The sequence below is a fragment of the Oncorhynchus tshawytscha genome, linkage group LG18 (genome assembly GCF_018296145.1).
Source record: "Oncorhynchus tshawytscha isolate Ot180627B linkage group LG18, Otsh_v2.0, whole genome shotgun sequence".
Lineage (NCBI taxonomy): Eukaryota > Metazoa > Chordata > Actinopteri > Salmoniformes > Salmonidae > Oncorhynchus > Oncorhynchus tshawytscha.
This window is the reverse complement of record NC_056446.1, coordinates 21,860,099-21,875,662: the sequence shown is the minus strand read 5'-3', so window position 1 is coordinate 21,875,662 and position 15,564 is coordinate 21,860,099. Positions and strand designations below refer to the sequence as shown.

General features: G+C 40.0%; 1 protein-coding gene across 2 annotated transcripts in view; it reads right to left on the bottom strand.

Annotated features, from left to right (window-relative positions):
• Nucleotides 1-15,564, bottom strand: part of LOC112218095 (spermatogenesis-associated protein 7) — a 61,478-nt gene that overhangs the window by 30,626 nt on the left and 15,288 nt on the right. For both annotated transcript variants that reach the window (XM_024378694.1, XM_024378695.1), the window contains 3 exons: nucleotides 6,385-6,465; nucleotides 6,237-6,284; nucleotides 5,425-5,525 (listed from right to left, as the gene is read on the bottom strand). In XM_024378694.1, coding sequence (XP_024234462.1) covers nucleotides 5,425-5,525; nucleotides 6,237-6,284; nucleotides 6,385-6,465 — 230 coding nt within the window. The remainder of the gene's footprint in view (nucleotides 1-5,424; nucleotides 5,526-6,236; nucleotides 6,285-6,384; nucleotides 6,466-15,564) is intronic.

The following is a 15,564-nucleotide window of genomic DNA, read 5'->3' as shown; positions in this document are numbered from 1 at the left end:
ATAACCACAACCGTGCTCAATCAACGTGTTCAGCGTGGTCACCTATCATACCGTCAAACACTCGCTTGCATGGTTGAACGGTCACTGTCATCTGGTCAGCTCTGTTTGCACGGAACGCTGTATGGTCATTACATAGCACACTCAATTTGTCATGCTGAGTGTAAAGATGGCTACTAAGGTTGGATTCCAGTATGATGGTGACGACATTTTCTGAGCCTTTCTGACCCTAGAATGTCTGAAAGGACTAGTATGGCTGGCTACAAGTCATTGTTGTAAATGAGAATGTGTTCTCAACCGATATATAAAAATGAATTTCATTCAGGGAGGAAAATGATGGCAAGTATTCTCTCAGATCTGCAAGGGCGTAAGGACATCAAGGAAAGCAAGTTATCAGAACAGAATCAAGCCGACTCTCACAGTTGAGTCACTAAATCCCTTCAATCTAGTGGATGAGCTAACAGTCCCACAGGAAGACATAGAGAGAGAGAGGGAGAGATGGATTGAGGGTGAGTAAGTGTGAGAGAGAAACACCAGACCACTGCACAATCACAGCATTATCAAACTATAAAGTGATCCTATTTGATTCAACACAGCTAACAGAGGAACTTCTTGATATGGTCTCTAAAAGACTAATAACAAAGAAAGCGGATTGTTAGTCAGAACGAATAACAAGGATGATACCAGGAGAGAGGAGGCGAGAACTGCATCGCTTTTACGTCTTTAATTTAAATTTTAACCTGCAACATTGAGCACTTCCCCTTCCATTCTGCATCGTCTGCATGGGACTTCAAGACGCTACCGTACTATAGGGAGATGATTGTGCAGGACACGTAATGATGCTGTTGCATGTTTTAATGTTGACCTCAGCGTACTGATGTGTGCTCAGGGACTTGGAAAGGGTTTGTGTGTGTGTGTGCGTGCGTGCGTGTGTGCGGGGACTTCGGCTTAAGAACAGTGAGCATATATAGAGTGGGGAGAACAAGTATTTGATACACTGTTGATTTTGCAGGTTTTCCTACTTACAAAGCATGTAGAGGTCTGTAAATTTTATCATAGGTACACTTCAACTGTGTGAGACGGAATCTAAAACAAAAATCCAGAAAATCACATTGTATGATTTTTAAGTAATTCATTTGCATTTTATTGCATGATAAGTATTTGATACTTCAGAAAAGCAGAACTTAATATTTGACACAGAAACCTTTGTTTGCAATTACAAAGATCATAAGTTTCCTGTAGTTCTTGACCAGGTTTGCACACACTGCAGCAGGGATTTTGGTCCACTCCTCCATACAGACCTTCTCCAGATCATTCAGGTTTCGGGGCTGTCGCTGGGCAATACGGACTTTCAGCTCCCTCCAAAGATGTTCTATTGGGTTCGGGTCTGGAGACTGGCTAGGCCACTCCAGGACCTTGAGATGCTTCTTACGGAGCCACTCCTTAGTTGCCCTGGCTGTGTGTTTCGGGTCGTTGTCATGCTGGAAGACCCATCCACGACCCATCTTCAATGCTCTTACTGAGGGAAGGAGGTTGTTGGCCAAGATCTTGCGATACATGGCCCCATCCATCCTCCCCTCAATACAGTGCAGTCGTCCTTTCCCCTTTGCAGAAAAGCATCCCCAAAGAATGATGTTTCCACCTCCATGCTTCACGGTTGGAATGTGTTCTTGGGGTTGTACTCATCCTTCTTCTTCCTCCAAACACGGCGAGTGGAGTTTAGACCAAAAAGCTCTATTTTTGTCTCATCAGACCACATGATCTTCTCCCATTCCTCCTCTGGATCATCCAGATGGTCATTGGCAAACTTTAGACGGGCCTGGACATGCGCTGGCTTGAGCAGGGGGACCTTGCGTGCGCTGCAGGATTTTAATCCATGGCGGCGTAGTGTGTTACGAATGGTTTTCTTTGAGACTGTGGTCCCAGCTCTCTTCAGGTCATTGACCAGGTCCTGTGGTGTAGTTCTGGGCTGATCCCTCACCTTCCTCATGATCATTGATGCCCCACGAGGTGAGATCTTGCATGGAGCCCCAGACCGAGGGTGATTCACCATCATCTGGAACTTCTTCCATTTTCTAATAATTGTGCCAACAGTTGTTGCCTTCTCACCAAGCTGCTTGCCTATTGTCCTGTAGCCCATCCCAGCCTTGTGCAGGTCTACAATTTTATACCTTATGTCCTTACACAGCTCTCTGTTCTTGGCCATTGTGGAGAGGTTGGAGTCTGTTTGATTGAGTGTGTGGACAGGTGTCTTTTATACAGGTAATGAGTTCAAACAGGTGCAGTTAATACAGGTAATGAGTAGAGAACAGGAGGGCTTCTTAAAGAAAAACTAACAGGTCTGTGAGAGACGGAATTCTTACTGGTTGGTAGGTGATCAAATACTTATGTCATGCAATAAAATGCAAATGAATTACTTAAAAATCATACAATGTGATATTCTGGATTTTTGTTTTAGATTCCGTCTCTCACAGTTGAAGTGTACCTATGATAAAAAAATTACAGACCTCTACATGCTTTGTAAGTAGGAAAACCTGCAAAATCGGCAGTGTGTCAAATACTTGTTCTCCCCACTGTATTATACGGAGATGAGATGCATTCACAGGCCACACAGAGAATGCAATTACAGGTTCATCATTATGACAGTATGTCAGCAGCCTATCTCTCTATGCTTCTCACCTATTCTCATTAAATGTACTTGTGTTTCCTTAACTCCGGCACCTGATTACTTTTACTTTGGCAGTGGATTTTGTTCAGTCATCTGCAACGATGGAAATATTTTTCAGATTTTGCAACCTGTTTTTTTGCAAATCGGTAACAAACCGATTGGAATAATGAAAGGGAATCGCAACATGTGTGTAGAAATGTATCTCGCTTATGAAGTTCTTGTAACTGAAACGTCAATGAGATGTGAATGCACATTTTTGTGTCATAAAGTTCCACATCTGTAATAAAGTATAAGACTAACTTATTTGAACCATCAGTCATCTACATTTAAAGCTAGTGACACTCACAGACTCCATAAGAATATGCAACAATATATGGTGTGTCACGACTTCCGCAGAAGTCGGCTCCTCTCCTTGTTTGGGCGCCGTTCGACAGTCCACGTCACCGGCTTTCTAGCCATCGCCACTCCATATTTCATGTATCCATTTGTTTTGTCTTGTTCCCTGCACACCTGGTTTTCATTCCCCAACCAATCCATATGTATTTATTCCTCTGTTCCCCATCACATGTCTTTGTGTAAGATTGTTTGTGTTACGTGTATTTTGGAATAGTGGATATTCTTACGCGCATTACTTTTTGTCTATGTTCCGTGTTTGGGCACATTTGATGTAACTTTGTGCTGTCATTTTGGACGGGAATAAATAGTGCGCCTGTTCACTACACTCTGCTCTCCTGCACCTGACTTCGCCTCCAATACAACACTCCTAACATGGGGGGTCTTGTGTACTGTACAGTGTATATGAAACATTCCATATGCTCAATTTCAATCCCAACCAACTGATTGAAGGACACAAGAAGCAGATTGGAAGGGACTCTGCAGGGATTGGTGGATGACTGACATGAGTTGAATGACGTAAGATGGCAATGTGCTTAATCCCCGAAGAGAACCCAAAGGTAAAGGGCTATATATATATATATTCTTGAAAATGTTTAGACCCAGCCAAGTAGGCAACACCTACAATTTATATTAAAATGCATCCCGTGATTGGATTGTTGGCAGTGCATTCAGTGAGATTAGATGTTTCTGACTTGGTGTATACAGTTGAAGTCGGAAGTTTACATACACTTAGGTTGGAGTCATTAAAACTCGTTTCTCAACCAGTCCACAAATTTAATGTTAACAAACTATAATTTTGGCAAGTCAGTTAGGACATCTACTTTGTGCATGACACAAGCAATTTTGCCAACAATTGTTTACAGACAGATTATTTCACTTATAACTCACTATCACAATTCCAGTGGGTCAGAAGTTTACATACACTAAGTTGACTGTGCCTTTTTAAACAGCTTGGAAAATTCCAGAAAATGATGTTATGGCTTTAGAAGCTTCTGGTAGGCTAACTGACATAATTTGAGTCAATTGGAGGTGTACCTGTGGATGTACTTCAAGGCCTACCTTCAAACGCAGTTCCTCTTTACTTGACATCATGGGAAAATCAAAAGAAAGACAAAAAAATTGTAGACCTCCACAAGTGTTGTTCATCCTTGGGAGCAGTTTCCAAACGCCTGAAGGTACCACGTTCATCTGTCCAAACAATAGTACGCAAGTATAAACACCATGGGACCACGCAGCCGTCATACCGCTCAGGAAGGAGACGCGTTCTGTCTCCTAGAAAATGTACTTTGGTGCGAAAAGTGCAAATAAATCCCCAACAACAGCAAAGGACCTTGTGAAGATGCTGGAGGAAACAGGTACAAAAGTATCTATAAACACAGTAAAACAAGTCCTATATCAACATAACCTGAATGACCGCTCAGCAAGCCACTGCTCCAAAACAGTAATAATAAAGCCAGACTGCACAGCCAACTGCACATGGGGACAAAGATTGTACTTTTTGGAGAAATGTCCTCTCGTCTGATGAAACAGAAATAGAACTGTTTGGCCATAATGACCATCATTATGTTTGGAGGAAAGAGGGGGATGCTTGCAAGCCGAAGAACACCATCCCAACTATAAAGCACGGGGGTGGCAGCATCATGTTGTGGGGGTGCTTTGCTGCAGGAGGGACTGGTGCACTTCACAAAATAGAAGGCATCATGAGGTAGGAAAATTATGTGGATATTTTGAAGCAACATCTCAAGACATCAGTCAGGAAGTTAAAGCTTGGTCGCAAATGGGTCTTCCAAATGGACAATGACCCCAAGCATACTTCAAAAGTTGTGGCAAAAAAACGTGTTTGACCCAAGTTAAACAATTTAAAGGCAATGCTACCAAATACTAATTGAGTGTATGTAAACTTCTAACCCACTGGGAATGTGATTAAATAAATAAAAGCTGAAATAAATCATTCTCCCTACTACTATTCAGACATTTCACATTCTTAAAATAAAGTGGTGATCCTAACTGACCTAAGACAGGGAATTCTTACTAGGATTAAATGTCAGGAATTGTGAAAAACTGAGTTTAAATGTATTTCGCTAAGGTGTATGTCACCTTCGACTTCAACTGTACATGGAAAAGGGGTATTGGGACTGGATGGAGATCGGTCCATGGGGACCACTATTGTATTTATCTCGATGATGATGCATTTAGATAAAAACCAAATGTAATACCAGGTGTAGACATAATGCCTGCGGTCAACTTGGTCCATCGTGAACGATTTGAGAAGTTGTTTTGAAAAGCAGCTGTTAGCCAGGTCTGAGGATATCTGGGCCATGCATGTCTGGTGTTAGATAAGGGACTAGACAGACGAGTCTCACCCTGAGAGCTGTGTGTACACTGGGATTGGCTGGGTTTGCATGGTGGTCATTCTGGTCTCCTGTCCTCTGTCTGGATCTCTCTCTCCTCTGCCAGTCACAGTCTGTGGCATAGACAACAACAATATTATTACATTTGAGAGTTCTACCAAATAGAAGTCATCTATTCACAATCATACTGAAGTGATGACCCAATCAACATATCATGAGCCAAGGCGTCCCAAGTATACTTGGGATAAGTGCACTCACATCAGTTCAGGGAATGTCACTCCCAAATGGCTGATTTCATAAAACTTAGGAATTACAAACGTGAAACAAATGTGTAAGATAAAGTACATACCATCATTCTCTAGAGATTTCCTCATAAGTGTGTGTTGAAAGTGGACATCCCTACTCGATCCTCTCTTAAATCAACTACCAACAAGCTAATGCTGCTTGAGAGTGTCTACAATGTAGCATCTGTGGGAATATACGTATGAGCAATTTTAGCCCACATTGTCTCAGAGAGGTCCTGACTCCGCCAGTGGTAGAGACCGCTGCATTAGTGACAGGGTTGTGAACACCACACCAGAACTACACTAATCGGACAGAATGTCTCCTCCGCTGGTTCTAAATGACTTCTGGCGAGGAAGCAGAGAAAGGAGATATACACTTTAGAGAATTCTAAAGTTGATCTGCTCTTGAACCCGGTGTGACGTTGCCATCTGTTTGACTCCTCTGCAGTCCTACCTACTTAGATTCAGTATGTATATTTACTGTATATATGTATATTTAAGATGGCACATCAGCCGTGAGGTTATTTCAAAAGCACTTACATTTGATACTGGTGAGGAGAGATCTGGGCAGGGAGGAGTCCACACAAGCTGAAAAACATAATAGAACAAGACCGTGTGTTTGTGCTGACCAGCTGTTCTGTTTTGCACTGTGCGTGCTGTAGTGAGGGTGAAACTGTGAGTACTGTACCTTTAGCAGAGAGCAGCGCTCTGTAATGGGCATCCATTTTTTCTCGAATAAGGAGTAGGGTTGAGTATTTACAAGTGGACCCTGTATATTGAAAAAGAAACATAATGGTAAGGCAATGACAGAGGAATGGGGCTCTCTGTGTTGCATCTTGGTTCAAATAAGGAGCCAATTCAACTATATGTGACACTGCTTTAGTCTAATTTGGGTTAAGCTGGATGGTGTACAGGTTTAATTGGGAGACCAGGGTTTGATTATCCACTAAGGCACAATGTTCTCAGCTATCCCCTGAAATGGCTGTGTCACATTTCCCTTAAACCAAGGTAATGCAGGGTGAAAAATAAACATTGTATAACAGAAGATCTCTCTCTCTCTCTCTCTCTCTGTCTCTCTCTCTCTCTCTCTCTCTCTCTCTCTCTCTCTCTCTCTCTCTGTCTCTCTCTCTCTCTCTCTCTCTCTCTCTCTCTCTCTCTCTCTCTCTCTCTCTCTCTCTCTCTCTCTCTCTCTCTCTCTCTCTCTCTGTCTCTCTCTCTCTCTCTCTCTCTCTCTCTGTCTCTCTCTCTCTCTCTCTCTCTCTCTCTCTCTCTCTCTCTCTCTCTCTCTCTGTCTCTCTCTGTCTCTCTCTCTCTCTCTGTCTCTCTCTCTCTCTCTCTCCCTCCCTCCCTCCCTACCTCCCTGGCTACAACGCAAGGCAAGTTTTTAAAAAAGGGACTGAATACATGAACAGGACAGATTTCAATTACTGGGCCGTGTGTGGAAAACACAAAATGACCCACTTACAGGAGAAAGGAGCTGTTATTTACAGAAAGAGAGAAAGACAAACAGAGGATCCTGACATGCCGCTGAGTCACGCAGGGGATACGGATCTGAGATGGGGGAGAGGAATATGTGGTGGAGGTAGAGAGTGGCAGTAGTTTGGGGGAGCTATAACTACAGCCATGTGTGATGAGTTTCCTTGCATATAGATACCTGTTGTGATGAATAGCCACATACCTCAACATACATGCCAAAAACTAGGTGTTAACTAGGCTTTATTTTAGGAAGTGTAACAACTCCGTTTGTGGAGGTGTGTGTCAAGTCTGGTAGTGGTAACCAAGAGTCAGGAGAAGCAATTCAGTTCTCAAATGGGAAATTATTAAAATCTTAAAGAGTGACTTCCCCTAAAAAACAACTAATCCCTTTGAAAACAGCCTATGTGGCATTGATATGATATGAGTCAGAAACATTTTTATTCTAGTATCAAAATTGACTACAAATTTTGGTCATAAAGTCAGTCTCGTGTAAAATGAAATTTGGAACCTCGGCGTCACGGCGAGTAGATAAAGGTTGGGTTTGGATTACAATTGTGCCAACAAATCATATCCCCTTTTGCCAAGCTCTACGAACCCGAGCTACTACGTGGAATAGGTGCTTGGAGTTTGTCGGTCCCCAAATCTGCACCAGTAACGCTAGCTTGGTGGGCAACGACCGGTGGTGGTGAGCATAACCAGAGATACTGAAATATAATGACCTCTCTGTCAGTGTTGTGTATACATGGATGCCAAGGGAGCCAGGCTTCCCCCCCAAAATGTACCAATAAAAATATAAAAACAAAATTATTTATCTTTCATCTCTCTGTATCTCATCATTTTCCTTCAATTCGCAAGAGGCTGAATGTATCTCATGGGAGAAAGCATCAGAGTAAGTGAAACAGCGCCCCTCTGTCTCTCTACGTCTAGGCCATTTATCTGATGCTGTCTGGTCCAAACGAGTATGACATTGTTGCCACCCATAGCATTGAAGGCAAACGAAGCCAGCAAGAATCTGGCCTCTCTTGCCTAGGACAACAAAAAATAAAAGCGCGTACTGTATGACAGAGTGATAGACAGTTTCGCCAACATAAAAGAAAGGAGGATAGCATTGGCGTTTCTCTACAAGTAGTGTGAGTCAACATGATTTTCTACCCATACACACGCACGCACACACGCACACGCACACGCATGCACGCACGCACACACACACACACACACACACAAAGAAATCAGAACCATGGACAGCCACATCATATTTAGCTTATGTTGATTGAACTAAATTGTTATCTTTTAGTTGTCACTGTATTAGACTAAGCAGAGGTGATTTGATGACATTTTGAAGTTGAAAAGGTGCTGGAGGCAGCTCCTGTTTTCTTTGCTACTTGGGGTAACTCTGTGGTTCTAAAACACTAGTTGTTTAGTGGTCCAAAACTTTCGGGAAATCTTTACTTGCTTGACCATACTCCAATGACGCAGGCTAGCTAATGTTTTAGTTAATGTTAGTATAGCTAGCTAGATACCTCATTACAACTTAGTTAGGTCATAACTCATACAAGTTTGTGTATTGTCTAGATACTGCTGGTTTTGTAATGTTATCATTTGATAATGGTAGCGAGGCAGGCTAGCTAACGTTAGCTAGCTAACGTTAGCCTACAACTCAGATTTGCAATTTAGTTCGTAGCTCATATAAGTTTATTCTGTATTGAACAAATTATGGATGCAGCTATGGCGGTAGCTAACTTATGAGTCTGACTAATACAGTGAACTAGGAGAAAAAAACATAATGGCGTCCCCAGCCTGAATCTAATCCAATACAGGGTTACAGTCCGTCTACATCTGATAAGCATCAAATTAGGGTTTCCACTAGTTACCACAACCAGAAGGTCACAATTGTTTATGTCATAAAAATCCATAAAAACAAAAATGTGCTTTTTGGTCTTCATTTAAGGTTAGGGTTAGACATAAGGTTAGCAGTGTGGTTAAGGTTATGGTTAGGTTTAAAATCACATTAAAAAATATGATTTTTTTAATGACTTTGTGGCTGTTGTAACTAGCAACGACCTAGAATTAGCTTGAACTGAGTTACTGCCCTGATGACAGAGACGGCTTCATCAACAACCGTAATGTGTGTTATGTAAAAAGTTGTATAAAGAAATATCAGGTTTGAGAAACAAGTAGGTTAATACCCCAGCCAAGCAGATACAACTAGTTGAGTCATTTTGATTGTGAAGTCTTTCAAAAATCTGTCTCCTTTCTTTAGAACAAAATGCAATTGACCACCTGGCTGTCTATTGTATCACCCTGTCACAGGCCCTCCCAGTCAACACCACGTCATGAGATGAGAAAGTATATTGTTTACAAGGATTTCCTGCTACAATTGTTCGAGAGATGTTCAGTTTGCAGCCGAACATGCAACATGTAGAATACCAGCAAGGGGACCCTCAGCATCACCAGACATGCCCTCACTGTGAGCATAGCAATAAATGGAACTGGGAGGACACTTGAATCAGGTTGGTGACATTTGACCTGGTCAAAGGTCAAAACAGTTTCGAGTTTGGCCCATTTCACCTTCATAACCTAACCTGGTGGAACCACCCTGATCGCTGTGTTTACCTTTTCTCTTCACACACATATCAGGATATCTGAAGTGAAATAGAAGGGTGAATGCAACGATCAGGTTGGTTCCACCATGCTAATCACAACCACCATTTATAATGTAATCCGTGCTCTGTGTGTGTGGTTGTGTTTGACAAACTAGTATCTTTGATGAGGGGCCAGGAGCTGATCTACGCTGCCATGCCCATCAATGGGATGCAGGCAAAGACCTTACCTCCAGCCTCAGCGCTTGCCTGCTCACCAAAGGTCATAGATGGGGAGACCAGGATTAGGTAGGTTAAATCGGACCTTTTCAAACTTCAACATAGTATATGTTTGTTTGTCAGATATCACCTATCCTAATTGCTATTGGTAATAGAACAGCGACAGTGTATGTGTTCACAGATTTGCCTATGGAGCCAACACTTGGATACTTGCAAGATGATGTGATGGAGTCCAGACTGACAGACATCTTTGATGTCTCTAAATGGAGAGAGACCTGGCACTTGGAATTATAATTTTACTAGACACAGCTTTTATTTGTTCAGGTGGGCCTTCGAGCTTCAGCAAACAAAGGAAAGGAGGAAAGGAATAATTCAAAATTGCATTCGTATTTACAGATGGCATTCAAGTTTGTTATTAAGCTACGTGAAAGTTCACATGTTCCAGAATGCATTTCTGCTATGTTTACATTCAAAATGCATTTCTGCTATGTTTACATTCAAAATGCATTTCTGCTATGTTTACATTCAGAATGCATTTCTGCTATGTTTACATTCAGAATGCATTTCTGCCATGTTTACATTCAGAATGCATTTCTGCTATGTTTACATTCAGAATACATTTCTGCCATGTTTACATTCAGAATGCATTTCTGCTATGTTTACATTCAGAATACATTTCTGCTATGTTTACATTCAAAATGCATTTCTGCTATGTTTACATTCAGAATACATTTCTGCTATGTTTACATTCAGAATACATTTCTGCTATGTTTACATTCAGAATGCATTTCTGCTATGTTTACATTCAGAATACATTTCTGCTATGTTTACATTCAGAATGCATTTCTGCTATGTTTACATTCAAAATGCATTTCTGCTATGTTTACATTCAGAATACATTTCTGCCATGTTTACATTCAGAATGCATTTCTGCTATGTTTACATTCAGAATGCATTTCTGCTATGTTTACATTCAGAATACATTTCTGCCATGTTTACATTCAGAATGCATTTCTGCTATGTTTACATTCAGAATGCATTTCTGCTATGTTTACATTCAGAATACATTTCTGCCATGTTTACATTCAGAATGCATTTCTGCTATGTTTACATTCAGAATGCATTTCTGCTATGTTTACATTCAGAATGCATTTTACATTCAGCATTTCTGCTATGTTTACATTCAAAATGCATTTCTGCTATGTTTACATTCAGAATGCATTTCTGCTATGTTTACATTCAGAATGCATTTCTGCTATGTTTACATTCAGAATGCATTTCTGCTATGTTTACATTCAGAATGCATTTCTGCTATGTTTACATTCAGAATGCATTTTACTGCAGAATGCATTTCTGCTATGTTTACATTCAGAATGCATTTCTGCTATGTTTACATTCAGAATGCATTTCTGCTATGTTTACATTCAAAATGCATTTCTGCTATGTTTACATTCAAAATGCATTTCTGCTATGTTTACATTCAGAATGCATTTCTGCTATGTTTACATTCAGAATGCATTTCTGCTATGTTTACATTCAAAATGCATTTCTGCTATGTTTACATTCAAAATGCATTTCTGCTATGTTTACATTCAGAATGCATTTCTTCAGAATGCTATGTTTACATTCAGAATGCATTTCTGCTATGTTTACATTTCAAAATGCATTTCTGCTATGTTTACATTCAAAATGCATTTCTGCTATGTTTACATTCAAAATGCATTTCTGCTATGTTTACATTCAAAATGCATTTCTGCTATGTTTACATTCATTTCATGCATTTCTGCTATGTTTACATTCAGAATGCATTTCTGCTATGTTTACATTCAGAATGCATTTCTGCTATGTTTACATTCAGAATGCATTTCTGCTATGTTTACATTCAGAATGCATTTCTGCTATGTTTACATTCAGAATGCATTTCTGCTATGTTTACATTCAGAATGCATTTCTGCTATGTTTACATTCAGAATGCATTTCTGCTATGTTTACATTCAGAATGCATTTCTGCTATGTTTACATTCAAAATGCATTTCTGCTATGTTTACATTCAGAATGCATTTCTGCTATGTTTACATTCAGAATGCATTTCTGCTATGTTTACATTCAGAATGCATTTCTGCTATGTTTACATTCAAAATGCATTTTACATTCAAATGCATTTCTGCTATGTTTACATTCAAAATGCATTTCTGCTATGTTTACATTCAGAATGCATTTCTGCTATGTTTACATTCAAAATGCATTTCTGCTATGTTTACATTCAAAATGCATTTCTGCTATGTTTACATTCAGAATGCATTTCTGCTATGTTTACATTCAGAATGCATTTCTGCTATGTTTACATTCAAAATGCATTTCTGCCATGTTTACATTCAGAATGCATTTCTGCTATGTTTACATTCAAAATGCATTTCTGCCATGTTTACATTCAGAATGCATTTCTGCTATGTTTACATTCAAAATGCATTTCTGCTATGTTTACATTCAAAATGCATTTCTGCTATGTTTACATTCAGAATGCATTTCTGCTATGTTTACATTCAGAATGCATTTCTGCTATGTTTACATTCAGAATGCATTTCTGCTATGTTTACATTCAGAATGCATTTCTGCTATGTTTACATTCAGAATGCATTTCTGTTTATGTTTACATTCAGAATGCATTTCTGCTATGTTTACATTCAAAATGCATTTCTGCTATGTTTACATTCAGAATGCATTTCTGCTATGTTTACATTCAGAATGCATTTCTGCTATGTTTACATTCAGAATGCATTTCTGCTATGTTTACATTCAGAATGCATTTCTGCTTCATGCATTTCTGCTATGTTTACATTCAAAATGCATTTCTGCTATGTTTACATTCAGAATGCATTTCTGCTATGTTTACATTCAAAATGCATTTCTGCTATGTTTACATTCAAAATGCATTTCTGCTATGTTTACATTCAAAATGCATTTCTGCTATGTTTACATTCAGAATGCATTTCTGCTATGTTTACATTCAAAATGCATTTTACATTCAAAATGCTTTCTGCTATGTTTACATTCAAAATGCATTTCTGCTATGTTTACATTCAAAATGCATTTCTGCTATGTTTACATTCAAAATGCATTTCTGCTATGTTTACATTCAAAATGCATTTCTGCTATGTTTACATTCAAAATGCATTTCTGCTATGTTTACATTCAAAATGCATTTCTGCTATGTTTACATTCAAAATGCATTTCTGCTATGTTTACATTCAAAATGCATTTCTGCTATGTTTACATTCAAAATGCATTTCTGCTATGTTTACATTCAAAATGCATTTCTGCTATGTTTACATTCAAAATGCATTTCTGCTATGTTTACATTCAGAATGCATTTCTGCTATGTTTACATTCAAAATGCATTTCTGCTATGTTTACATTCAAAATGCATTTCTGCTATGTTTACATTCAAAATGCATTTCTGCTATGTTTACATTCAAAATGCATTTCTGCTATGTTTACATTCAAAATGCATTTCTGCTATGTTTACATTCAGAATGCATTTCTGCTATGTTTACATTCAGAATGCATTTCTGCTATGTTTACATTCAAAATGCATTTCTGCTATGTTTACATTCAGAATGCATTTCTGCTATGTTTACATTCAAAATGCATTTCTGCTATGTTTACATTCAAAATGCATTTCTGCTATGTTTACATTCAAAATGCATTTCTGCTATGTTTACATTCAAAATGCATTTCTGCTATGTTTACATTCAAAATGCATTTTTGCCATGTTTTCGTTGAAATGCCTCTCCTGTGAAGTAGTGACGTGCGACAAAAGCATAGCTTCCTGAAACTGGTCACATATCACCAGTGCTTAATTTGTAAATCAGGAGGTCCCAGAACACAGAATGCAATGTTTACATTCAAAATGCATTTCTGCTATGTTTACATAGTGAGCGTGAGAAGTGGTCGGGGGGGGGTGAGTATCGGGGGCCCTGAGGTACGAGAACACATTGAGAAACACGTAGCAGTGCAGCAGACAGAGTAAACAGCGAAGTAGCCTACTATCTATGGCTGTGACACAGACAGCACTCTGTGTCACTGAGGTGCTGATTCATTCAAAGCATTTTAGACGTTACTGCAGTTATGACCACATATTTTAGTATAGCTGCGGGGCTCACGCAAGTCCCAATTTCCTATAGCCTCATTTTCCAGACATCAATGTACAGGAACACTTTTAGATGACACTGAAGAACACCCGCAACATGCATATGCACACATACTCAGCTGTGGAGCTTACAAGGCCCACATGTAATATATTACAACAAATATCACAATATCGGAATTTAACTTAAAATAAAATAAATCACATCAGAACACACATGATAATATATAGGCCTCCTGCCTATGTGATCATATGAAGCACGTATTCAAATTACCTTCACAGTACAGAACAAGTGTGTAAAGAAAAAAGAATCCTGTCTTAGTTTTTAAAACCTCCCACAATGACTCTCCCCATGTCAAGTCCATTTAACTCATGAGAGTCAATTTCTTGCTCAAAGCCATGAGCGGGCATGTGCCTGTGATGTTTAGCCTTCTCCTAAGGCTGTTCTCAAGACTCTAGCTGTCGCGTCTATTTTTTTATTTTGAGTGGTAACTATAACCTGGTGTCCTCTCTAGCCTCGTCTACAAGGCTTGCTGCCACCAAATGCACCTTGGTTTGGGCATGTTCAAAACCCATTTTTTCTGAGGGCTCTTTGTTGTTATTTTGAGGCATAGGATGGTAAATTACTGTACATTCCACCCACTCTTTTGCTAGTTTAATCCCTCCAGTCATTTCTAGACTCAAGCCCAACTTTCAATTCTGCATGACAAGCCAAGGGTTATACGTTTGCTTGTTCTTGTACTGCAAATTGCACCTGCTCCGAGCACTTCGTCGGGGGATGCCCTGCCCCCCAGCTCCCCGTCTCCCTCTCCCGCTGAGTCTGACTCCTCGCTAGTAGGCTTACTAGCTAGTGGGGGTGCCAGTGGTGATGCTGAACTGGTGGGATTAGCATCGTCATCAGGAACAGTTTGCCACACTCCTCTCCTCCGGCACTGACAGTTCTTTGGCTCGTTCTGGGTTCGATTCATCATCTTCCTCTGGATGTCATCAACATCTGTTGCCTTTTCTTATAAATGTTTTGTTTCCTACGATTCAAATTCAGTAGGGAGAGAACTAGCCTAGGCTACGTGACGTGATTACGTAGGGACCTCTTCACTAGCTGAATCCCCCTACCAAGACCTGTGTCAAGATCAATTACTTTCCCCACCGGCCCTCCCCAAAACCTCTATGTACTAATAAGACAGCAGGTCTGGAATCATTGTGGCAGGATAAGATGATTACACACACCACGCTTTTACATGATGTTCTTTCTGGGGTCGGGAGTAATAACAGGGTTCAACTTGATTTAACGCTGAACGCTTTTGTTAGAAAGTCTACAATGCGAACAGTTAAACAATTAATAATTATGCAGCGAGAGGTAGCGGATCCAGACAAATAGGTGCCGGAACAAACAAAGTCAAATCTGAGAGGTGCTGTTCCGTCAAGG